Below are 27,340 nucleotides of genomic sequence, written 5' to 3'. Positions count from 1 at the left end.
GTGCTCCTATGTTGGGTGCATATATATTTATAATTGTTATATCTTCTTCTTGGACTGATCCCTTGATCATTAGGTGGTGTCCTTCCTTGTCTCTTGTAACATTCTTTATTTTAAAGTCTATTTTATCTGATATGAGTATTGCTACTCCAGCTTTCTTTTCATTTCCATTTGCACAGAATATCTTTTTCCATCTCCTCATTTTCAGTCTGTATGTGTCCCTAGGTCCGAAGTGGGTCTCTTGTAGACAGCATATATATGGCTCTTGTTGTTGTATCCATTCAGCGAGCCTGTGTCTTTTGGTTGGAGCATTTAATCCATTCACGTTTAAGGTAATAATTGATATGTATGTTCCTATGACCATTTTCTTAATTGTTTTGGGTTTATTTTTATAGGTCCTTTTCTTCTCTTGTGCTTCCCACTTAGAGAAGTTCCTTTAGCATTTGTTGTAGAGCTGGTTTGGTGGTGCTGAATTCTCTTAGCTTTTGCTTGTTTGTAAAGCTTTTGATTTCTCCGTTTAATCTGAATGAGATCCTTGCCGGGTAGAGTAATCTTGGTTGTAAGGTCTTCCGTTTCATCACTTTAAATATATCATGCCACTCCCTTCTGGCTTGTAGAGTTTCTGCTGAGAAATCAGCTGTTAACCTTATGGGAGTTCCCTGTATGTTTTTTGTCATTTCTCCCTTGTTGCTTTCAATAATTTTTCTTTGTCTTTAATTTTTGTCAATTGGATTACTATGTGTCTTGGTGTGTTTCTCTTTGGATTTACCCTGCCTGGGACTCTCTGCACTTCCTGGACTTGGGGGCTATTTCCTTTCCTATGTTAGGGAAGTTTTCAACTATAATCTCTTCAAATATTTCCCCAGGTCCTTTCTCTCTCTCTTCTCCTTCTGGGACCCCTATAATGTGAGTGTTGTTATGTCTAATGTTGTCCCAGAGGTCTCTTAGGCTGTCTTCATTTCTGTTCATTCCTGTTGTTTATTCTCTTCTGCAGCAGTGAATTCTACCATTCTGTCTTCCAGGTCACTTATCCGTTCTTCTGCCTCAGTTATTCTGCTACTGATTCCTTCTAGTTTATTTTTCGTTTCAGTTATTGTATTGCTCATCTCTGTTTGTTTCCTCTTTAATTCTTCTAGGTCTTTGCTAAACATTTCTTGCATATCCTCGATCTTTGCCTCCATTCTTTTTCCGAGGTCCTGGATCATCTTCACTATCATTATTCTGAATTCTTTTCCTGGAAGGTTGCCTATCTCCACTTCACTTAGTTTTTTTTTCTGGGGTTTTATCTTGTTCCTTCATCTGGTATGTAGCCCTCTGCCTTTTCATCTTTTCTATCTTTCTGTGAATGTGGTTTTAGTTCCATAGGCTGCAGGATTGTAGGTCTTCTTGCTTCTGCTGTCTGCGGCTATCTAAGAGGCTTGTGCAAGTTTCCTCCCTATTCTGAGTTTTGCTTATCATCCCTATTGGTTTTTCCTTTGTAAAAAATTATTTATATATATATAAATAATTTTTGGTCCCAAATTTGGTCCCAAATTTGTGTTTGGTCCCCTGGCATGTTATCTAGTTTCTCCTATTGGGAGAAAATATGTGCAAAACATATCTGGCAAAGAACCTGATGCTAGAATATACAAAAAATTCTTACAAATGAATAAGGAAATGACAAACCTAAAGAAAAAATGGGGAAAAAATCTGAACAGGAATTTCACCAAAGAAAATATACAGATGGCAAATAAGCACATGAAATGACCAACATCTTTATTTATTAGGGAAATTCCAATCTAAACCACGATGAGGTCTACTACACATCCACCAGAATGGCTAAAATGAAAGGTTAACCATACCTTATTGGTGAGGATGTGGAACAAATTGGTCTCTCATATACTATTGGTGGAAATGTCAAATGGTACAACCATCTTGGAAAAGTTTGCCAGTTTCTTAAAAAGTTAAACATGCACCTACTATTCCCATGTGTATGTATACATACAACCCAGCTATTCCACAGCTAGGTACTGACCTGAGAGGAATGCATTACATATATTGTTTTGTGTGTATACCAAATACTTTTTTAAAAAGAAAGAGAGAAAAAAGGAAAATAATGAAGCTTCATGACTTGTTTCAAATGTAGTATAAAAAATAAAGACCATAAATGAGTAGATAGATTTAAAAAAGAAACTAAATCAGAAAGTTTCAAATAATCTTTCTAGTTTCTAATTCTCCCTAAAGCCATAAGTCAGTTCTGTTTATAATTGAGACTTTCACCTTTGCTTGTAGATTCTACAAGTAATACACCTCAGAGAGTTCAAGGAAAACTCCTATCTGGCCCTAAAATATGATGTTACAATCCTTACAAACTGGTATGTGATGCATTTTGATTCTTTGGAAAGCACACGTAAGTAAAATTTCCTTCCCTAAAATGCCATTTTCCTGATTAGGAACAAGGCAAATCTACCACAAATAAACCATTTATTAATTTTCTATTTTCTATGTCCATTAAGTAGATAACCTTTTTCTTTGCCTGTTTCTTGGTAACCGCAGAAGGAGGCTGATATAGTTGAAGGAGAATGATTCAGGAAAACTGCGCTCAACTCCCATTTCTGCCTCAAGTTAACCATATGAACTCTCTTCACTTGCATAATGAAGAAACTGAGAGTAAGAAAATTTTTATGGTTCCTTTCTACTAAAACTTTCTGAGAAAATTGCTTTCTAAATAGAGGTACACATATATTTGGAAACTCAAATGGCTCTCAAAAAGCTGTTCTGTTGAAAGGCTTTCTTTCAGTAGAAAAACATTATTTCTATTTATTTTTAAGGACAGAAACTGGCACTTCTATTAGAGATGTATTAAATTTAGCTGAAAGTTTATGTACCAGTTTATAAACACTCTTCCCTGTTATTGAGTTATTTTTTAAGGTTTTCATGGTAGTAACCTACTTGAGTCACACAGTAATTTTCCACCTACTAGTATTATTTGGCCTTTCTTGTTTTCCAATTTCAGATGACCCTTGGCTCCTGGAGCAACAGAGCAACTAAAGGGCTTCTGTATTTTTCGTATGAAATTCTAATGATTTTTAGAAATAGGTTCTAACTAATTACTCCTTTTCGGACCACAAAAAATTTTTGACTTGAATTTTAACTCCCAGTGTTTTAGAACTTGGAGAAGACAAGGACCTCCCTGGTGTTGCAGTGGTTAAGAGTCCACACTCCCAGTGCAGGGGGCCCGGGTTCAATCCCTGGTCAGGAAACTAAATCCCACATGCATGCTGCAACTAGGAGTTCGTATGTCACAACTAAGGAGCCCATGAGCTGCAACTAAGGAGCCCACTTGCCACAACTAAGACCCGATGCAACCAAATAAATAAATAAAATATTAAAAAAAAAAAGAATTGGAGAAGACAGTAAAAGAGCACAGGATTTGATTCCTGTACTGAACTGCAGAGAGCTGTTATAATGGCCCAGAAAGTTAGAGCATCAGAAAGAAAGTGGGAAGGGAATCAGACAATTTTTAGCTAACCTTACTGCTGTCAACACAAGTCAGAGTCCCCAACCCCTGACAGTCGACAAACCTAACACAGAGACACACTTCTTGTAGCTGAGGGAAGCTTGGGAGCCCACCACCCAAGCCTCAAAACGGGGCCATTAGCTGTATTTAAAATGGTCCCCCACTACCCAGTGAAACTTAATCCATGGGAAATAAAGGAAAGAGGATGCTTTTTAGGACTGAATTCTAGTTTTCACAACAAAATAATACAATACCCATTTTTCACAAAAACATTCGCTTGGTAACTGTGAGAAGGTTGATGTGTAAAAGCCTTTTAAAGTATCAGCACTTCAGAGAAGTTCCTGGAATAAAGAGAGCCTCTGGGGAGTCACAGCTTTTCAATTATAATTATGGAAATAAAATATAAAATTTCATTGTCACTTTAATCTCAGAAGCTGTTTCATACCAAAACAGACAACTTATCTCATTTTTCTATTAGCACTGATTATGTAAGTGTTATCCTAGTACGAGTTTTAGTTCTGGTAGTAGTCTTCAAAATCAGATGCAAATTTAAATAACAATGGTAAGTTGACTCTTTTATCTAATCAAACCATTAGTAAATAAAAAATAAAGGTAAATTAAAATAAACTAATAAATCAGTTCTCAACAGGAGTATACTTTCTAAATTAAATGAATTAAAAACTTAGAATATTTTGCTTTTCTAATTATTTTTTTCTCTTAAAAATTTTATTTTCTATTTTTTTACTCTATTATTACTTTTGGCCGTGCCACGCGGCATGCAGAACTTCCCTGCCCAGGGATCAAACCCACACCCCCTGCATTGGAAGCACGGAGTCTCAACCACTGGACCACCAGGGAAGTCCAATCTCCACTTATTTTTGACTAATTTTAATTTGCACTAGGGTCTGTACTCATATAATGTATTCAGTGCAGCTCTGACTGATAGGCTACAAAGAATCTTCAGAATGCTTTGGTTATTAAGTAAATACAAATCATTACCAATAGAGGAAAAATTAAGAAACATTATAAAAGCAGCTGCAATACAATTTTAAAGATAATTTTTGCAACCTTGGTAATGATACTGTGCTGCTGTCACTATATATAATAAGCAGTTTTAACAAGACTTAAAAGTATTATTTTAAGTATACGTCTTGTCTATCAGGTTCACTTACTAGGCTATCTGGCTTTTTTATAAAGATCAGTCTGGGAGGGCTTCCCTGGTGGCGCAGTGGTTAAGAATCCGCCTGCTAATGCAGGGGACATGGGTTTGAGCCCTGGTCTGGGAAGATCCCACATGCCGCGGAGCAGCTAAGCCCGTGCGCCACAACTACTGAGCCTGCGCTCTAGAGCCCGTGACCCACAACTACTGAAGCCTGTGCGCCTTGAGCCCGTGCTCCGCAACAAGAGAAGCCACCGCCATGAGAAGCCCGCGCATTGCAACGAAGAGTAGCCCCCGCTCGCCACAACTAGAGAAAGCCCGCACACAGCAACGAAGACCCAACACAGCCAAAAATAAAAGTAAATAAAATAAATTTAAAAAAAGAAAAAAGATCAGTCTGGGAAAGATTCTGGTTTCTCAACTAGAACTGGCTTGAGGAGAGAGATGAAGAACATAAGGTGGGGGGAAAAAGGTCAAACCCTGCTTTTAGGAGAAGGGGCAAAAAGCCGAAATGTTGGAGGAAATATTTTAGGGTCATTACACTTTTTCAATTTACTTCTGTATTTATGCTATGAAATCATGAGAAGTGATAAGCATACAGTATCAAAGAAACAGCCAAGCATTTCTGGTAGACTATTCTTTGATATGGTGGGTGACACTAACTTTTGTGAGGCATTTTCTGTGTGACAGGTAATATGTTACCCTTACATCTTACATCTTCTATTCTCTCCATGTTATTAAAAAAAAAAAAAAAAAACAGACTCAGAAAGTTAAGTAACTCACCTAAGTTTTAGACAGGTAGGAAGCAGATAGGCTGGATTTGGGAAACAGGAATGTTTATTCCAAGACTGGTCCATGTTCTTTCACCTATTCTAACCTGCCTCTATTCTACATTTTAGAAAGCTTTTAAACAAAGTTTGAAACAAACAAAAGAAGGTATAACAGATCAGTTAAAGGAAGGGTAGAAATGTAGAAAAGATATATCTAAACCTCCTTCCTATTTTGTCTCTGGTCCTGAAGTTGCATTTAAACAGCCTCAGGACAAGGATCTAATGCAAGGGTTGGAACAGATAAAAGTTAATTCTTTCTAAAATTATGAAGAATAACGCAATATTAAACTTTCATATAATAAAAAACTTTCATATAATCTTTCCATAATTACAGAGGAGGAAAAAAAATCTATATTGAGCTATTTATGTATGTTATCTCCTAACTTTAAAAAGGTTTAAAGTGGTTATAAGGATAAATAAAACAGGACAGAAAAGCAGATTTAAAATAGGAGAAGACAGAGGTAATATTTCCTGTGGTGAGATGATGACAGATTTGACCAACTTTGAAAATCTAACATCAGAAACAGAGTAATTTAGAAATATACTAAATCACTGTGAACTCAATTACTAAGAACTTTCATAAAGACCTACCAAACAATGAGCAACCCAGATCAGACACAAGCAAAACCACTATAGCAACATCTGGTGAATGACCGAAAATATATCATACAACACTTTAACTGTTAAAGGGCAAAACAAACTTCAGCACTGACTACTGACACACAGAGACAAGCTGAGGTTTTAAACAGAAACTGGGTAAGAGAAATTTAAGAGCAGAACTGATAGATGATGTCAAGTGGATCACACTGAAAACTTTCTCCTGCTGATACAGCATGTATCAACAGAACATAAATACCACTTAAAAGTTATTGACTAAAAAACTTAAAGTGTTATTTCATAGGCATCAAAACCATAAAAAAGTACTTTATTTCTACCAAATGAACTTTTTTCCAAATCAAATTTAGATTACATACCTTTTTATCAGAGACACTGAAGTCATTTTTTTAAATGAGGTAATTTCTAGTTAAAAAAGCTATTAGTTTTAATATATTTACAATTGTTAAGTTCTTCAAAGTACTTATTGGCTCTTCCAGTAATTATATAAAATAGGGCTTTATATTAAGTGTACAACAATATTGGGGCAGTACCTTGGCTAAAACATGAAAGGAAAAGCTGGAACAAAATCATTCTTTCTTTTTTAAAAAAAAATTAATTAATTAATTTATTTTTGGCTGTGTTGTGTCTTCCTCACAGTGCGTGGGCTTCTCATTGGCATGGCTTCTCTTGTTGTGGAGCACAGGCTCTAGGTACGCAGGCTTCAGTAGTTGTGGCCCACGGGCTCAGTAGTTGTGGCTCACGGGCTCTAAAACTCAGGCTCAGTAGTTGTGGTGCAGGGGCTTAGTTGCTCCGCAGCATGTGGGATCTTTCCAGGTCAGGGCTCGAACACATGTCCCTTGCATTGGAAGGCGGATTCTTAACCACTGCGCCACCAGGGAAGCCCACAAAATCATTCTTTAGTAAGAAGTCTCCAACCACTGATATGTAAAGAATTAATTCCTTTCTTTACTCCCAACTATTTAAAAATGTATGATGATATGCTTTCTCTGCCCATCATTGATCTTTTTCCAGTAAGGAAGAAACCAGAAGAGTAACAGCAGGAATGTGTACCTGTGTTGGCCTTTTATTAGGTTTGTGAAGTATAATTTTATTACTTTGTAATAGCTTTGGAAATGCTTGTCATGAAAGCAGCTACCAGCTGAAAAAGAGAAGCACTATCAGAAATATGGGAGTGGGCACTGGGAAGGGAGTGAGAAAAAGGAAAGACAAACATGGAGGTGGAATAGATTTTATTTTTCTGACTCACTGGGATGGTTTCAACAAATCACTGACAAGTGGGTTTTTTAAAAAAAGCATCCTATGAGTTAAAAATGGAAGTTTTGTTTTGAAAAGAAGATAACTGATGAAACGCAATCTGTAAACTCCATAACAGTGAGTCACAGCAGTACGCCTTATCGTTTTTTATCCAACGGTACATTAAAATTCTCAACGCACAAGTTTTCTCACCCTAGCAAAAATGCCTGTTGGCGCTTCTGTTTTATGGCTTTTACCATGTTAGCTCGCTCCCTGTCCTCACCCTTCCCTCCAAGAGTTCCAGGTTTAGATGTGACCAATATGGTTTCTGTTTTCCAACGTTATCTCCAATCTTTTCCCTTCAAGCCTTTCTTGGAGCAGCATTATAACATCATTTACTTAACTAAAAGCAGGGCTATGGAGTCAAACAGATCTAGATTTGAATCCTGGTCTGGCTGTGAGAAATTTGGGCAAGTTACTTAACCTCTCTGGACCTCAGCATCATCATCTGTACACTAGTATGATCATCTAGATCACAGATTATAGATATACATATAGATATTATATAAAATACTTACAGAAAGCTTCCTCTATATGCAGATTACTTAAAGGTCAGTGTCTATCAGTTCACTTACTGTAGGAAGGGAATGCCCTAAATATGTATCCATGGGGCTTACCTCTAGGAGAAGAAACAGACTAGCAGGCATTCACAGCACAGTATGATTTGTGCTTTAATTGGAGAAAGCCCTGGGCACTACTGTAATACACAGGGGAAGAAAGAATGAAACTCTGCTCGAGGAAATATTAAGTAGCAGAAATCATTCAAGTTAGCATCTGAACTCCTAGTTTAAAATTAATTTAGGTCCAGAAGAGTAGCTAAGGAATTGGGTATTTCCTTTCATTAATGAGGTGACCCAGTTCTCACTGGCCTTTGGACACTGGGCAACAGGAACTTACAGATAAACCAATGGCCAATTCAAATTCATCTTTACATTCACAAAACAGTTTTCTTTCAGAAGTATGGTTCTGTTATTTTATCTTGGAAAGCTAACTTTTTTTTCCTCTTATACAGCTTACAAAATTCTCATCCCGTGCACCTAACAGCTGTTTATAAACTTAATGGAAAAGCTTTACTAAAATGTTATTATAAAACCATTATTCTTCCTTAAAAAAATCCATAAGCAGCAATACTGTTCTGCTTTAAGAATAGAACAGAAAATATGACAAAAGTTTACAAATCATTGAAACATATGATCCAGGATTTCTTGCAGACTTTTTTTCTGACCTCCTTCTGCCAGTGCTCATGTTCCTCATTCTGTGTGGCCCTGCTCAAGTCACACTGCCACCCAGCCCAGCAAGTACTTCTAGCCCACACTAAGGTTTTCTCCATCAAATTCTAGGTTTCTTCTTCCTCATGCTTTACTCAGCATTTTGTGTAGAACAGATTTTACTAAATGTTCTCCATTAGACTGTAAGTTGCTTGTCAGCAAGCTTGTCATAATACCATTATACAGTATTTCTTTAGAATTAGGCATTACAAATAGCCCAAAGCAAGCTATTTGTAATGCCTAATTACATATATATATATATGTAATTAAGCATATATATATATATATATATATATATATAGTCAATAGGAAAGCACTGAGTCATTACTGAAAGGACTTCAAGGAAAGGTGAAAAAGAACAATGCAAAGTCAAGTTCTTAAACACTGCTGGTATCGTCTGAGATTTTACTCAGAGATACTAATTAAAGGGCTTACTTTTAAGTAAATTGCAGAGACTGTAACTATTAGGAGCTAAAAAAAGTGCAGTAATGCCACCGCCACCAAAACCAATGTGGAGTATCAGTGATCTGTTCAAATCTCACACTGGTTGCTTACTTAAAAACTCACCTTTATCACAAAACCTGGCAAACTGACTTGGGTGATACCCAAGGCCGGCAAAATAAGTGAAATGTGGATCTGAGGCATACACAGTACCAACCATCTAACAGAATAGAGACATTGCAGTAGTAATGGTCAAAAAGTTAATTTTTTTTTGGGGGGGGGCTGCATCGTGCAGCTTGTGGGATCTTAGTTCCCCAACCAGGGATTGAATCCAGGCCCCCTGCAGTGGAAGCATGGAGTCCTAACCACTGGACAACCAGGGGATTCCCAAGAAGTAAATTTTAATAAGTGAATCCTATACACTCAAAGTGAAAGGACTGAACAATCCTCTCCCCTATAAGATAAACAACAGAAAAATGAACCTATCCTCCAAATGAGTTGGTCACTTATGACCAAAAGGGGTCAGAAAACACAAGTACTTTAAATATAATCGCCAAGAAACAGAACCAAGTCAAACATATAAAAACAGCAACTCATGATTATACAGCTATCCCTCTGGAAGGCTTTTAAATCTATTGTACAAAACATCTTTCTTTCACAAAAACTGCATGCTGGAAATCGTAGCACAACCGACAGAGAGATTGTATGAACTGGTCAGCTGGGTGTGCTCTCTCCTGCATTCACCAGTTGAGAACTGCAAATTACCAACCGACTCTGGATAGATATGGCTTGGTTGATGTTAATTTCAAAATCAACCCACAACTCACAATTCTTTTTGGTTGCATGATTCATATAAAGATAGTTAACTTCTGCCTCTTTCATAAAGACAGAAAGGAGACAATGCAAATCACAGTCAAATTTTTCCTGCTCCATGTGTGTTTAGAAAGTTTTAAAGGGACCTGGAAGTCAAACCACTAAGAACAGCAAACATGGCAGCGTACAAGAAAATATTTTCTGCATTAATGGAAGGCACTATCACATCATTTCTAATCTGTCACTTAAGATGAAACTGTTTTTTTATTCTTTCCAACACAGAATCAATCATTTGATTTTAAGCTAAGAGGAAAATTATAGGTTATATAAATATGTATATTAAGCTATGCTTGAAAAATAGAAATCGGGACTTCCCTGGTGGCGCAGTAGATAAGACTCTGCACTTCCAGTGCAGGGGGAATGGGATTAATTCCTGGTCAGGGAACTAGATCCCACATGCATGCCGCAACTAAGAGTTTGCATGCCACAACTAAGGAGCCCATGTGCCACAATGAAGGAGCTGGTGAGCCACAACTAAGGAGCCTGCCTGCTGCAACTAAGACCTGGTGTAACCAAATAAATAATATTAAAAAAAAAAGAAAAACAGAAATCCACTTGAGTCTTTTTGAAAACAGAAGGTATACTATTTTAAAAACAAACATTTTCTATCTATACCTATTTTCCTTTCTTTTAAAAATCAAATTTTATTCTTTGAATAGGTAGGATCAAAACTGAAAGGACACAAAAAGCATATAATGAGAAGTCTCATTTTCAGTCCTGTCTCCAAATACTCTGTTCCCCTTATAGGTAAAAAATTTTAATTAGTTAATTCCTTTGGTTTTTCTTTATGCAAACACAAGAAAATATGATTATACATTCTTATTTCCTTCATTTCTCACAGAAAAGGTTCTGTACCATATATACTGCTTTGCACCTTGCTCTTTTCATTTAATAGTATGTTCTGAGGATCTATCAATTGCATCCCTATTCTTTTTTTTTTAACAGCTGAAAAGTATTCTGTTGCATAAATGAACCACAGTTGATTCGACTAGGCCTTACTGCTGAACTGTTTCAGTTGCTTCTCATCTTTTGATATTACAAGTGACACTGCGATGAATAACCTTGTACATAGGTCTTTTCATCCTTGTGTAGGCCTGATCTACCGGTCCAGCTTCATACAGAGCTACTCTCCCCCATTCTCCTCATACTCTGGCCTCACTGACCTTCAACTGGCTTTTGCGTATTCTATTCCTTCCTCCACACACCTTTGGTAACTCCTCTCCATCCCTTTGGATCCTCAGCTCCAATGTCACTTTCTCTACCACATCAAGCCAAGTCCCCTTTGTATATTCACAAGACCCCTCTATTTTCCCTTCACAGCACTGATCATGGTTTGTATTTCTGTAATTATTTGTTTAATGTCTATTTCTCTTACTTGACCAAAAGCTCTATGACAACAAGGCCATTATATTTCTATTACTTAACCCTGTGACTGACATATGAAAAACAATTAATGAATATTTGCTGAATAAAGGAATAAAATGTCAAAGGTGCCAATTACATCAATCTGTTCTTAGTATTTTACATGTATTTCTGTTTTACCTTGTATCTCTTGAAACCTTCAGTTCATTCCACTTCCACTAATACTAATCCAAGCTCCCATTATCTCTTGTCTAAACTCCTATATTCACTCTTAGGTTCTACTAAAATCTATGCACCATTTTTACAACCTGTCATTTGCCAGGACTTCCCTGGTGGCGCAGTGGTTAAGATTCCACGCTCCCAATGCAGGGGGCCCAGGATCGATCCCTTGTCAGGGAACTAGATCCCACATGCATACTGCAACTAAGAGTTCACATGCTGCAACTAAGGAGCCCATCTGCCGCAACTAAGACCCAGTGCAACCAAATAAATATTAAAACAAAAACAAAAACAGACCCATCATTTGCCAAGAATTCTCTCAGTGGCTTCCCACTGATATTCAAATAAATTTTCCCTAACGTGGCCTATAAGGCCTGCATGCTTTTACCTACAGAAATTAATTTCACTTGACTTGTGAGCAAATACCAAGAATACTGTTTATGCCTGCAGTTACAGAAACAAAGATGACAGTACATCACTGGCATGACTATTTTAAAAATATCAAGAGTAAAAAGTTAGGGTCCTTTTCTTTTGACAATAGGGAAAAAGAGATTTCAAGAATGTATCTGATTGTACATATTAAGTAATGATTAACATGTTTCTTGAAATTTGGCAACAGATATCCATTTTTAAATTCAGAGGCTTATATTTTTTCTTCTCAAAGAGAAGAATACCTTTGCTCTCCAAGCTTTTCTAAACATTTACAGCATATTGTTATAAAAATGTACTAGGCTTTGGGTATTTCCTATTACAGTACACATTTGTATAAAGTCACTGGGTAACCACAACTACATATATAGCTGTCTCACATTATGTGAGTATGTTTACTTTGTTCTGTGTTTTTTTTTTTTTTAAATTGAAGTATAGTTGATTTACAATGTGTTTTGTGTTCCCACAAAGTCTACAAAGCACCAGAGATGACTATTTTCTCTCTTGACTAGGTTTTCTATTTTCTAGCTTCTGTTTTGTTTTGAACCTTCAAAGGTACAATAAAAAGGTAAATAAACTGCCTTAAGTCAGAAAATAGCTCAAGTTACATTATTTAAAGGTCTAGAAGAAAAGAAATATTGATGAAAGGAGAAACATTAGAAGAGCCTAATCAACTGTGTCCTTACTGTTATGCAACTCAGTGTTGTTTAGTAAACGAGGAAGAGAATATCAGAGGGTTGTTTAGGTTAAAGGTAAACACAATATATCAGGAGGGTGGGGGGTAGGGCTGGGGGCTGGATAGAGTATAGATTGTAAACAGTAGAAGAATTCAAGTTTTTCCATTAAGGGGAAATGACAAACATGGATATGTGCACACATCTCTCAGCATTAATGCATGCACATACACACCCCGGTATGCACATAGGTATTTTACACACCTATTCCCTTTGTTTTGCCAGAGAGAAGGAAGGTTAGACTAAGTACATATAAACACCTCAATTTTCTAAGATAATAGTAAAGAATCCATCTCCCAGTCACTCTCAAATTTTTTTTTAAAGTTCCAAAAAAAAAAAAAACAAAAATATTCTCACAACGTTTGGCCACTAAAATTTATAACGATAGTCACAGTCTCAGTGACTATTTTACTTCTGCACTGTTCTAGCTGTTTGGTTATCTGGTCTCGCATTTTGCAAGAGAAGTGTCGCTATGGCAGGACACTCCAAAAGCCAGGATATGAGAACCAAAAGAACCCTTCCCCTGGCACCCCTCCACCCACAAAAAAAAGCTGCAAAAACAACTTTAGAAAAAAAACAGTAGCCTTCAGGACATCATCAAATTACAAAATAGCATACTCATCGATGTTTCAGATAACTTACATTTAAAAACATTTAATATACAATATTTAAGAAACAGAAAGAGTATATTATATTTTGATAAAATTCAAGTGCTAAGTAGATTACCTGACAATTGTGTATAAAGGAAATACTAAGGTACAAATTCAGTTGTAGTTCAACAAGAGAAGAAAACCCCCAATTTGAGGCATTTCAAACTGTCAAGAAAGCAAACAGGAATGACAGGCAATTCCTAGGCCTAAAGGCTTGCTTTTTCCTCCCTTTGTTAGAGCTATAAAAGAAGAGAAAAGGGTAAAAGTTGCTCAACAACAATAATAAAAAAACAAAGAAAAATTTTCTCATGGATCTAAGTCTTCACCCAAATTATAGTTGTTTATTGCTTAAAATAACAGAGATGAAAAACATTATCTTTTTATAGTTTTAAAGAATTAAACACAAAAGATAAAAAGATCAGTTTCTTTTAGATTTTAGTTTAGACATAGCTGATTAATGATTACTGAGTTGAAACTGAAACTTAGCTTGATGACAACTGCGGAAAACCCCAAAGAATATCTCTAGGCTCTCTAAGAACATAAAATCCTTGAGAATAAAGGCAATTTTTTTTATTTTATAGTAAGGAAGGTTGAAAGAAGAGAAGCTGTGACAATGACAACACTATTCTCAAAGTAATGACTTCTAAACCTTTATCTCTGGAACCCTGACTTTGTTCATCCAAACTGCAAATCCACATCATAAACTTCCTACCAATTGTTTCCATGTGAATATCTTGTTGTCATTTCAAACTAAATACTGGGTTAAATAGAACAGGTTCCCAACCTTCATCCCTAAGCTTCAGGCCAAACCAGCTTCCTATGTTGATTTCCTAATTCCTGTCATGCAGCCTTGAAACCACTGCTCTTTCCTTTCTCTGCTAATGCAGTGAACCTAGTCCAGACCCTCACTACGGTGCCTGAAGAGTGTTTTTAAGTCATAATTTTCTGTTACTCCCAACTTTAAAAATTCTTCAATGCCAATAAGATAAAATTGGATATGAGAGCCACCTGACTGACATGTACAATTTACAGAGATGACCTGGCCGGTCTCTTCTTTCCTCACTTCTCAGTGTGTCTCCTGAGTATGAAGGCTGTTATGAGGATTAAGTGAGAGAATATAAATAAAATGCCTAGTAACTGACAAATAACTGCCTTCCCTGATTCATGTCTAAATCTGGAGATCTACTGCCAAGTTTCAAAAACAGTTACAACCATATAAACATAGATGGTTTAGGGATACTAATTCTTTCAAAAGTTTCTCTCCTTTTTATAAAAGCAATGTAACTTTTCATTGAAAATGTCTAAAATACAGAAAAATACATAGAAAACAAAAATTACCCATAATCTCACTATCCAGAGAATAGCATACAATAAATACGAATAGATTCCAATAGACCACAATTACCATTTTAAACATTTCCTAAAATAATTTTCTCTATTAGCAGAGGTCCTGATCCCCCAAATTAGACAAATTCCTTTCTTTCCATTCAAATTAGCTTTAGGTAGAGCCCATAAAATGCTAGCATATTTCATTTAGCACCACACTGTACCATGCTGATTCTAGGGGAGTATGTAAAAAATATTTTTATTTAAAATATATGTCTATATCTAAGTATTGACATATTCCTATCCTTCAAAATATTAAACCAAATGACTGAAATGAATGCCATCTCACGTGCTCAGCTAATGAACGCTAAAAGGCTCACTGTGCTCTTGTCTGAATGGTGCTGGGCAAGCTGTCTCATGACTCCACTGAGGTTTCCTTTACTGACACTATAATGGTTTCAGTGTAATGGAAAATCAGTACTTTTCACCCATTGTAGCTAAAAAAACAAGTGCGTGATACTGCTGGCCTGAAGGAAATGTATGCAGCTCTTATGGTAGCCAGAAGAGTTTCTAAGGAAATGTTAAGGAAAACAAGAAGATATCAACAGACAGTTAGAACTGAAGAAAATTAATATTAAGACGATACCTGGAAGAAAGCAGAGCTGAAGGTCTATTATGACTTCAGAGGATGTGAAAAGCACAGAAAGGGGACCACCAATGTGCAATGATGAGACCCCATCTCCAGAGGACTGATCTACACTTCCTCTGTACCTAGCTCACTACTGGCTCTTTCATTTTCAGAACTGTAATCCCCCTCCCCGAACTGAATATGCATGTAATGGGAACCTGTCCTTCACTTAAACCAAAGCTCGGGAGCCTGTTATTACCTGAGTCTACCTCCAAGGAAAGCAGGTCCATCTCAGATTTAACTGTTCTAGTCCTTGGATGTATTCATGTTACATGAAAATAATGTGTAAAATTGGTTTCCTGGCTTATTTATTCTAGGTTATGCTAACTGCAGCCCTCAACGGAACCTTTCAGTCATTCCTCATTTATTAATTACTGGGAAGAATGATGTTCCCTTCCTGAAATCTGTACCTACCATTAATAAAAATTTTTCAAAATATTCAGAACAGAATCTATCATTATGTAACTTTTTAAAGCACTTGATACCAACACCAATCTGAAGATCAACATCAAGTATTTTTTGCCAATTGTTACATGTGAAAGATGACTTTTATGACAGAAAGGTAAATATATTTTATGTACTTCTAAAAACTAAAACGCTGATTATAAATGGAATCCCATTTCCAACAATTCCAAAGTTGACCCTTGAACAACATAGGTTTGAACTGCATGGGTCCACATATATGTGAAGTTTTTTCAACAGTAAATACTACAGAATTGCATGATCTGTGGTTGGTTGAACCTGCATATGTGGAAGCGCAGACTCCGGGGAACCCTGGATTCGGGGGGACCAACTGTGAGTTACATGTGGATTTTTGACTGTATGGAGGGTTGGCACCCCTAAGCCCCAAGCTGTTCAAGGGTCAATTCTATAATGAAAGACAGTTAACAGAAACAAACTTTCTATTTCTCTCTCTTTAGGGTGACTTTAAAGTCCACAGAAAGATCTCAGAAGGTAAAGAATAAATTTACCTTATTTTCTTCTAGAAATTTCAACTTGATAGAAACATCGTTGCGCATTTTATCGTATTTTTCCTTATGTGCTTGGAACAAATGCTGTGATTGCTCAATCTTTGGCAGAGTGTTTGCATCACGTGGTCCAAGATTCAGTTCTTCCAAATCAGTACGATATGCATCATATTCAATTCTGGAAAGAAGAGAATAAGTGAAGCACACTACAAAGACAGTGTGAAATAACTTCAGGACGTGAAGTGGAACTACATAATAGTTCCATATTATACATTAATATATAATAATTCTCATGCATATTTGATACCTTATGCTTTTTTTATTTTTAAAAAATTTAATTAATTTATTTATTTTTGGCTGCGTTGGGTCTTCCTTGCTATGCGCAGGCTTTCTCTAGTTGTGGCGACTAGGGGCTGCTCTTTGTTGCGGTGCGCAGGCTTCTCATTTCAGTGGCTTCTCTTGTGGGGAGCATGGGCTCTAGGTGAGTAGGCTCAGTAATTGTGGCGCGTGGGCTTAGCCGCTCTGTGGCACGTGGGATCTTTCTGGACCAGGGCTCAAACCCGTGTCCCCTGCATCGGCAGGCAGATTCCTAACCAATGCGCCACCAGGGAAGCCCACCTTACGCCTTTAAAATCAAGTATTTCTGGGCTTCCCTGGTGGCGCGGTGGTTGGGGGTCCGCCTGCCGATGCAGGGGACACGGGTTCGTGCCCCGGTCCGGGAGGATCCCACATGCCGCGGAGCGGCTGGGCCCGTGAGCCATGGCCGCTGAGCCTGCGCGTGCGGAGCCTGTGCTCCGCAACGGGAGAGGCCACAGCAGCGAGAGACCTGCGTACCGCAAAAAAAAAAAATCAAGTATTTCTTTAGTACAAAGAGCTATTAATATAAGCATGGTGGGAGGGGAGGAGAGGGGATGCTTCTTAATCTCATTAACTATTTCTTTCCAAGAACAGTATTAACTGACGAGTAAAATTTCCACAGTTTATTTATTTTTAAAATATTTATTTATTTATTTATTTTTGGCTGCATTGGGTCTTAGTTGTGGCACATGGGATCTTTTGTTGTGGCTCACGGGCTCTTTGCTGCGGCGTGTGGGCTTCTCTATAGTTGTGGCACACAGGCTCCAGAGCACAAAGGCTCAGTAGTTGCGGTGCATGGGCTTAGTTGTCCCGCCGCACATTCGATCTTAGTTTCCCGACGAGGGATCAAACCCAGGTCCCCTGCATTGGAAGGTGGATTCTTAACCACGGGACCACCAGGGAAGTCCCTCCACAATTTAAAAAACCAGTTTAGGGACTTCCCTGGTGGTCCAGTGGTTAAGACTCTGTGCTTCCAATGCAGGGGGTGCCAGGTAAATCCCTGGTGGGGGAACTAAGATGCCACGTGCCATGAGGCTAAAATAAATAAATAAATAAAAACCAGTTTAAAAAACAGATGTTAAAACGTAATGCTAGCAAGATCAGGGTAGTGATCAACCCCCCATGTGAATTGGTTAATATTGATAAGGCAAAGCAGGTGAGGATAGTAGACTTCTTTTTTTTTTTTTTTTTAATTTTGGCTGTGTTGGGATAGTAGACTTTAGAATGACATAAACTAACTGGTAAAAGGGAGTTAACTGTGGGCTGGCGCTTCTTAAAGTATAGTCTAGGTCAGCAATGCACAACAGAAATATAATGCAAGCCACATATGTAACTTAAATATTCTAGCAGTCATGTTAAAATAATAAAAGTTAACTTCACCTGTTTAAAAGTATATTTAATTTTACACAATATAACCAAAATATTATCTCTGCAACATATATCAATGCAAAAAAATTGCTAATGAACTATTTTACTTTTGGGGGAGAGGGGGACTGAGTCTCTGAAATCCATTGTTTTTTTAAAAATTAATTAATTAATTAAAAAATTTTAAAATTATTTTATTTTTTGGCTGCATTGGGTCTTCATTGCTGCACGCGGGCTTTCTCTAGTTGCGGCGAGTGGGGGCTGCTCTTTGTTGAGGTGCACGGGCTTCTCATTGCAGTGGCTTCTCTTGTTGTGAGCACAGGCTCTAGGCACGAGGGCTTCAGTAGTTGTGGCATGCGGGCTCACTAATTGTGGCTCGCGGGCTCTAGAGCTCAGGCTCAGTAGTTGTGGTGCATGGGCTTAGTTGCTCCGTGGCATGTGGGATCTTCCTGGACCAGGGCTCGAACCTGTGTCCCCTGCACTGGCAGGCGGATTCTTAACCACTGTGCCACCAGGGAAGTCCCCATTGTGTTTTAAGCTTCCATCACATCTCAATTCAGGCTAGCCACATTTCATAATCCATAGACACATGTGACTACCGTATGGGAACTCTAGATGGATTTCCGTAACATTAGTATTTAGAATGTGACAGTGGCATCTACTACAGAGCACTCATCACCTTGTGCTCCCTGAGATGCCTCTCCTAATACTCTCCCACCACTAACTGAAATAATTACCCCACCACCAACAAACCACAATCCCACAGCACGTTACAATACCTCTGTCAAAGCACCCGTGTAGGTATAGCATTACCTTGCTAATTAAACAGTGACTTATCTAGCAGTGTCAACTATTCAGTACTCAACTAGGAAGAAGCAAAGTGATCTCTAATTTAGTCAAAATCAGCACCACAAACTTATGCCCTAAAACTAAAGCTCTTTATTAAAATATCTGTAGTACAATTCATATCTCCTATTTCAGGAATTAATAAACAACTTACTCTAGAATGTATATACGACTTGAGAAAGAACACATCAGTCCCTCACACCAAGCCTAATTTATTCTCAACTCGTACTAAATTTAGTAACTTTATCTTTCAGCGTCAAAAGCATATCATTTGTTCATTCATTGATACAATGATTCATTCAACAAACATTAAGTATTAACATTTTATGTTCCAGGCACTGTGCTAGAAAGAAAAACTATCTGCTCATCTTCATAGCTTATCTTCAAGAAGCTAACAGCCTAGAGGGAGAGAAGCTCTTAAACACAACAACAAAATGAGATAATGGATACTGCCATGGGGGAAGGAAGATAAGGTATGGTGGAAATCAAGAGGAAGAATTACTTAATCAGGTATCTGAAAAGGCATCTCAGAAGAGAATTAAAACAATTAAATTTCAAAGGATGGTAAGAGTTTATGAGGTGGATTGGGGCCGGGAAATTGGTAGAATATTTCAGGAAGAGAACAGCATGAACAAAGGCATAGATTTCTAAGATACCATGACACATTTGGGAAGTAATTCAATAATTTAGAACCTGAAGTTGAAATAAGATAACAAAAGGAATTAGTATCAGACAGGAAGGCAGGATTGAGATTAAGCAGGGCCATATTAAAGGGATCAGATTGACTCCAGTAGGACAAGTGACGGAAAGCCATGGAAGAACTTTGATCTAGAAAGTGACACATTCTATTCGCTCAGGATAGAAAGGTGACTCCAGTGGTAATATAAGGCATGGAGGATGGACCAGAGTAGAAGATTAAGAAATCAGAAGCAAGGAAACCAATTAGAAGACTGGGCAAAAGAGAAATGAGTCACTAAATCAGGAAGGATAATGGCAGTAAAGCTAAGGAGGAGGAGACAGTTACTAAAAATTTGGGAGGCAAGACTGACATGGGAATAGCAAGTTAAATTCCATGGGTTCTATGGCCAAATTGCATGACCAGTCTGCCCTTCACTGGCTCTAATGTCTTGAGCTAGTTTTTTTTTCTCTCTTTCTGCTTCAGTTTTTCATCTACAAATGGGAATAATAATCTCCACAAAAAAATATATGTACAAAGTACTTGGGACACCTGCTAATAACTAATATGTTTAGAGTGCTTATTATTTCAGCCAAATTAGAAGAGGGATGGCCTGAAGCAAACATACTAAAAACAGTAAAAAATGAGAGAGAAGTAGACAAAAATAAACAGTAATGTGTGGTGATTTAATGTGAAGACAAATATTCCTCATAGCCTCGGGTATACTTTTAAATAACAGCAATTAATTTAAACACAAAGTTATAATACTGACCTCATATCCTTTCATTTATATCCAGTTTGTAGATGGTGTCAAACTAAAACTTCCCCTAAGAGCTTATCTAACAGTGTTCATTAACACTAGGAAGAGAAGTATACTAAGTTTTCAAAATGCAACTCTTCACTTCAAGGTTGCCAGTCTGCCCTGAGTCCATACCAATAAAGTTAGTGATAGCTGGTTACTTTATGGCTTCTATAAAACTTCTAGAGAACAGGTGTCCACATCTGAAAAGTTTTGACCACAATAGGCTCCCTTGTTGGTGCTGCTATGGAGAAGTGTTGAATGGGCTGTTATAAGATTTTCTATACACGAAGCACCAGACAGCTAGGAAATACTTGTACAATACATAATAGGGAGCATTAAAAGGCCACCCGGACATTTGCCTAAACTGCCACTTTTTGTGCTGATCAAATAGCTGACCCTTGCCCTAAAACTCAATAAATTCTGGTTTTGACAGAGAAGAAAATTCAGCTACTGAGAAACTTTTAATCTGGGATTCTTTTTGTGTTATCCCTCAGTAGACAATGTTTTAGTGTTACAACTAGTCAATGCCTCAGCTACTCCATAAATGTACAGAAAAGTTAACCACCAAGCTAAGCTTAATGAATAAAATCATATATTGCAATTTCAATAAAAGAGAATAAATTATGGGATGAGGTCATTACTGTTGTTGGTTTTTAAAGTACACACAGAGGTATTCTAAAGGTTTCCTGATAACCAGCTACCAAGTACATATAACCTGGTTTATAATTTTGCTCAAAAGTTTTAAACAAACCTATACATTGGATAAATTGAGATTTTATATCACATTGTACATTAAGTCAGATTCCTCATCCTAAGACATGAAAATTATTTTTTATAATTAGATGTGAAAATTTGAGATTAGTCCAGTTCAGGCTTGAGGCCTAATGATCAAAAATAGAAGGTAAGGAGCCCATGGGTTTTCATTTTGGCTTTGAAATTGATTCCTGGGAACAAACCATTTAACCTCTAGAGGCTTATTTTTCTCCTTTGCAAATTAAATATAAAATGTTTTCTGTATGAACAGTGACATCTAATATATTTGTCTTTCTTTAATATGGGTTAATATTTTTAAAAGCATGTTAGAAATTAAGGCTGAAGAGAAACATATGACATACTTCAAAAGAAATATATTTTATATTTTAAAATACCAAAAACTAAAAATAGTAGCTAAAATATATTTCAGGACAGGTGGACAATTACAAAGTCTATAGAAACTAGATTCATGTAGTTCTTAACTGGGAAGTGATAGGGGATACTTTTGGAACAAAAGAAACTTCATCTTCAAAAGCACACATTTAAAATCTTTTTAGACTAGAAAATAAGACTGCTTAAAATGATTAAAGAGGTAAAAGGGAAAACAAATTAGGATACTAAGAGTAAGGAATAGATAGATTTGGAAAAGAACCAGAGTTTACAGAAGTGAAAAATTTACATAATAAATGTATATACTTTGAAATAATGTATATACTTCGAAAAATACTGGCAATGCCCATGAAAGGATTTAAACAGAGACTGGAAAACCAATTACTGGGAGCTGAAGCAAGTCCCACTGGAAGATACCTTATTGAGACATTCCTGCAATGTTATCGAGGGAAATCATATTGATAGATTTCTTCTGTTTCTTTGTTCCCACCTTCTGATTTTAATACAATGTTAGTAAATACTTCAAACAATAAAGAAAAATAAAAAACCAAGCCCAAATCCTAAATAAGGCACACAGATCCATCTGTGTCTTTCTCCCACCTGACAACCACAGCTATTTGTCTTGACCTTCCTATCCAAGTCATTAAGAATCTGATTGAGATCTGGTAAGAATCTGATTTAGTATGTTAATACTAAACTGAAAATTACAAACACAGCATAGGATAGAAGCATCTTTTCTTGTGCAAAGATCAAAAGTTAACCTTCCATAAAAGAAAAAAAAATCCCGTTTAAAATCACATCAAACAAAACAAACAAAACAAAATAAAACAAACCTAGCAATAAACCTAACCAAGGAGGTGAAAGACCTATATGCTAAGAACTATAAAACACTGATAAAGGAAATTGAAGGTGACTCACAGAAATGGAAAGATATCCCACACTCTTGGATTGGAAAAAATTAATATTATTAAAATTGCCATACTACCTAAAGCAATCTATAGATTTAATGAGATCGCTATTCAAATTACCCATGACTTTTTTCACAGAAGTAGAACAAATAATCCTAAAATTTGTAGGGAACCACAAAAGACCCAGAACTGCCAAAGCAATCTGGAGGAAAAGGAACAAAACAGGAGGCATAACCCTCCCAGACCTCAGATACTACTACAAAGCTACAGTAATCAAAACAGCGTGGTATTGGCACAAAAATGGACATATGGATCAATGGAACAGAACAGAGAGCCCAGAAATAAACCCATACACCTATGGTCAATTAATCTTTGACAAAAGAAGCAAGAATATACAATGGAGAAAAGACAGTCTCTTCCGCAAGTGGTGTTGGGAAAGCTGGACAGCCGCATGTAAATCAATGAAGTTACAACACACCCTCACACCATACACAAAAACAAACTCAAAATGGCTTAAAGACTTAAGTATAAAACATGACACCTTATAACTCCTAGAAGAGAACATAGGTAAAACATTCTCTGACATCAAATGTAGCAATATTTTCTTAGATCAGTCTCCCAAGGCAATAGAAACAAAAGCAAAAATAAACAAATGGGACCTAATCAAACATAAGCTTTTGCACATCAAAGGAAACCATAAACGAAACGAAAAGACAATGTATGGACTGGGAGAAAATATTTGCTAACGATGTGACCAACAAGGATTTAATTTCCAAACTATACAAACAGCTCACACAACTCAATATCAAAAAAATAACCCGATCAAAAAATGGCAAGAAAACCTAAATAGACATTTCTCCAGAGAAGACATACAGACGGCCACTAGGCACATGAAAGGTTGCTCAACATCTCTAATTATTAGAGAAATGCAAATCAAAACTACAATGAGGTATCACCTCACACCAGTCAGAGTGACCATCATCAAAAAAAAGTCTACAAATAATAAATAAATGCTAGAGGGGGTCTGGAGAAAAGGGAACCATCCTACACTGTTGGTGGGACTGTAAATTGGTGCAGCCACTATGGAAAACAGTATGGAGGTACCTTAAAAAACTAAAAATAGAGTTACCATATGATCCAGCAATCCCACTCCTGGGCTCTTATCTGGAAAAGATGAAAACTCTAATTCAGAAAGATACATGCACCCCAATGTTCACAACAACACTACTTACAATAGCCAAGACATGGAAGCAACCTAAGTGTTCACTGAGAGATGAGTGGACAAAGATGTGGTACATATATACAATGGAATACTACTCAGCCATAAAAAAGAATGAAATATTGCCATTTGTAGGAACATGGATGGATCTAGAGATTACCATACTAAGTGAACTAAGTCAGACAGAGAAAGACAAATACTACATGATATCACTTATTTGTGGAATCTAAAAAATAATACAAATGAACTTATTTACAACTCAGAAACAGACTCATACACATAGAAAACAAACTTTTGGTTACCAAAGGGGAAAGGGGGGAGGGATAACAGATACATACCACTATATATAAAATACATAAACAACAAGGATTTACTGTATAGCACAGGGAACTATATTCAGTATCTTGTAATAACCTATAAAGGAAAAGAATCTGAACAAGAATATATACATACCTGAATCATTTTGCTATACACCTGAAACTAACACAATACTGTAAATCAACTATAGTTCAATAGAAAAAAAAAGAGTTTCAGGAGAGTAAGGAGGGTGTGTGTAAAAAGGTAAGCTACAGACAGAACATGGTAGTAACATTTTATAGCTTGAATTGGAATTGTATAAGTGTTTATAAGGTACAAAAATGTTTTCAGTAACTACCACCAATAAATTTTAAGAAAAAAAAAAGTTAACTTTCCAAGTGGTTTGGGCTTTTAGCTATATAAAGCATAAGGACATATATACTTAAGAATAAGCACTCAATAGCAAAAAGACTAGATGAGTTTAGAGTTTTCATAGGCATTTCTCACATCATTAAACTACATCAAGAGGCCAAAAGTAAAGTTATATATCCAAAAGGTAAAGTTTGCACTATCTTCAACTATGCTATAAAAAGTATAACAGAAAATAAAGAAATCAAGTGTTCAGAGGAAAAAAACTCAAAAGGGACAGGAATGAGTGGGGGAAAAAAATTGGGCCTGGAATCAAAGTTGAAAAATGCTATCGTAGATCTGCTACTTTTTAGACATTTCTAAGTACCTATAATATGCATTTTGTTTACCTAACAGGATGGTTATGAGATAAAGTGTGTGTGTGTGTGTGTGTGTGTGTGTGTGTGTCTGTGTGTGTGTGTATAAAAAGATGTATGAGGGCTCCCCTGGTGGCGCAGTGGTTGAGAGTCCGCCTGCTGATGCAGGGGACACGGGTTCGTGCCCCGGTCCAGGAAGATCCCACATGCCGCGGAGCGGCTGGGCCCGTGAGCCATGGCTGCTGAGCCTGCGCGTCCAGAGCCTGTGCTCTGCAACAGGAGAGGCCACAACTGTGAGAGGCCCGCGTACCGCAAAAAAAAAAAAAAAAAAAAAAAAAAGATGTATGAAAACACTGCATTACAAACAACTATGAAAATATAAGGTAAATACTTTAATTTATGTAAAAGGTAAAATTTGGAAGATTGTGAAGCCTGGTTATAATCTGAATAACCAACATAAACAAAATCATGGAGGCAGAAATGAGCTAGTATATTCAAGAGAAATTGAAACTATGAGTCTGGCTGTTGCGGAAGCAGTGTAACTGCTTATAGGGAAGCAGTGGTAGTATGATTGAAGAGGCAGGCTTAGGCCAGATTAGAAAGGGCATCTGGTATCTACCTGGCAGAACACAAGGCCCTGTCCTCTTCCAAGGAAGCTGGAGCCGGGAGCTCCTCCACCTCCCTATTCCCTAGCAGGCAGGGTTTGGGCACATGGCCAACGCTCAACCGGATACTCTCAACGCAATGAAGCAAAGTACTCAGGAGCTTTTGGAAATTTTTATTTATGGGAGCTGTAGCAGCATCAAGTACCCTAATTAGATTCTTCTGAGGCATTAACTTGGCTTTGGTTCTTGCCTGTTTCTAGAATCTGTTCTCCTGCCTTTCTGTTAGCTCTGCGGGCTACCCTATAACCTAATAAATTCTTTTTCTGCCCATATTGGCCAGAGTCAGTTTCTCTTATTTGCAACCCAAAACCTTAACCAAATTATGCACCACCTGGTAAAACAGACAATATAATGAAAATCTATACCTACCTGGCACTTTCATACTGTTTCACAGTCATTAATGTATCCTCAATTGTTTTATTCACCAAAGTGTTCACACTGGCAATGAAAAAATTAATGGCTCCTAGAAGAGTTTCTCCATTTTTAGCCAGCAGTTTCTGTGTATCTGCATTATAGCCAAATTCTTCCTAAAACAAAAAAGTCATCGTAATTTATCCAGTTACAAACTAGTAAATGTGACTAAAGAAAATCTCAAACACATCACTATTGGGAAAATATCTGATTTAGAAATCTAGCTTTAGAAGTTTTCTCTTTCAATGTTTAAATAAATAAATAGGAATCTAAATCACAACTAGCTACAGAATTACAGAAAAGTCGAATAAACCAAATTGTTCAGCTCTGAGGCATAGCTAAAATCAAATAATTTTAAAAAGTGAAACTACTTTGTACTAGAAAAATTATTTTCATTTCTACGTTTTGTTTCTATTATACTGTAAGCACAGCTGTTAAGAAGAAAACTATAGCAGATTATTAATCAGAGAAACTTTAACTTTCACAACCAAATTAGGTAACAATTGGCTAAAACTTTCAGACATAAAATAGATTGTAATTTTTGTGTTTTGACTGAATCTCCTTAAAGTATAAATATTAACAATACACATTTCTTTGTAAACTTAGCAACCAGTTGACTCCCAAGCTCAGATCTATCTGGACAAACAGCTGAGGAAGGATCACTCAACACCAGTTTTAGTTCATTTTCTCTGAATAAACTGAGTCTTAGCTTAGCAAACATTACACATGACTCCTTAACATATGAATGGCAAGGACTAACTCTAAATTTTGAGCAGAGAAAGCTTTCAGTCTAAGTTTGATTAGTTAACAGATTATCACGAACACATCTGACCAAATAAAAACTTTGATCATATCTTATTATAAGATATATCATTCAATTTGAGAATTGTGAGTTTGTTAAAAACATTTTTAAATTTCAGCTGAAAAAAAAATGTAATATTAAATTAACTACAATTTTAGAAGATGCAAATTTAACGTTAGTGCTATAGGTACAATTAAATTTCCAGGTGATAGAATATTCAATAATTAATAAATACAGAAAGTAAAATTATCTTTATTATGATAAAAGCATTTTCCATCTAAGAGAGGTCCATGTAACTCTTTACTTGGAACTCAGTCTTCAAAACTGTAGAGCCCTTGATTTGCAAATATTGGCAGACAAGGATTACATAAGAGGACTATCAATCAATATATGTAAAAACTAAAAAGGCAGAAAAGCTGAAGAGTTTTGGCACCATTTTTACAAGATAAGTTACAATATTGAAGACTAAATAAATGTTACTGGAAATAGAATATAGGAGAAAACATTAAAAAAAACTTAGAAAGAGTTCACACAATTGTTCTTATTTTCTCTGGTGTTCATTAAGAGGTAAAAGGCAAAATTAAAAAATCACCAAATAAGAGGAAGAAAAATATGAAATTGAGCTGGATATAAATATCATAGTTTTTCTATTCACTGTATAACAAAGTATATGTCATTGTATCATATCCCTGTAACACTGTTCATTGCTAAAAGTTCTCAACATCCACAATTCCACATTAACTTTGAAAATGCCAGAAGTCCTAATTTAG

General features: G+C 36.6%; 1 protein-coding gene across 10 annotated transcripts in view; it reads right to left on the bottom strand.

The window, feature by feature from the left end:
• ARFIP1 (ADP ribosylation factor interacting protein 1) overlaps nt 1–27,340 on the bottom strand; it is a 148,910-nt gene that overhangs the window by 12,029 nt on the left and 109,541 nt on the right. For 9 of the 10 annotated variants that reach the window (XM_060147803.1, XM_060147804.1, XM_060147806.1 and 6 more), the window contains 2 exons: nt 25,727–25,884; nt 16,358–16,532 (listed from right to left, as the gene is read on the bottom strand). In XM_060147803.1, the coding sequence (XP_060003786.1) occupies nt 16,358–16,532; nt 25,727–25,884 (333 nt within the window). The remainder of the gene's footprint in view (nt 1–16,357; nt 16,533–25,726; nt 25,885–27,340) is intronic. The other variant, XM_060147809.1, reaches the window with a different exon arrangement.

The sequence above is a fragment of the Lagenorhynchus albirostris genome, chromosome 4, assembly GCF_949774975.1.
Source record: "Lagenorhynchus albirostris chromosome 4, mLagAlb1.1, whole genome shotgun sequence".
In the NCBI taxonomy this organism is placed as follows: domain Eukaryota; kingdom Metazoa; phylum Chordata; class Mammalia; order Artiodactyla; family Delphinidae; genus Lagenorhynchus; species Lagenorhynchus albirostris.
Note: the sequence above shows the minus strand (reverse complement) of the source record. Positions and strands in the feature narration are given on the sequence as shown.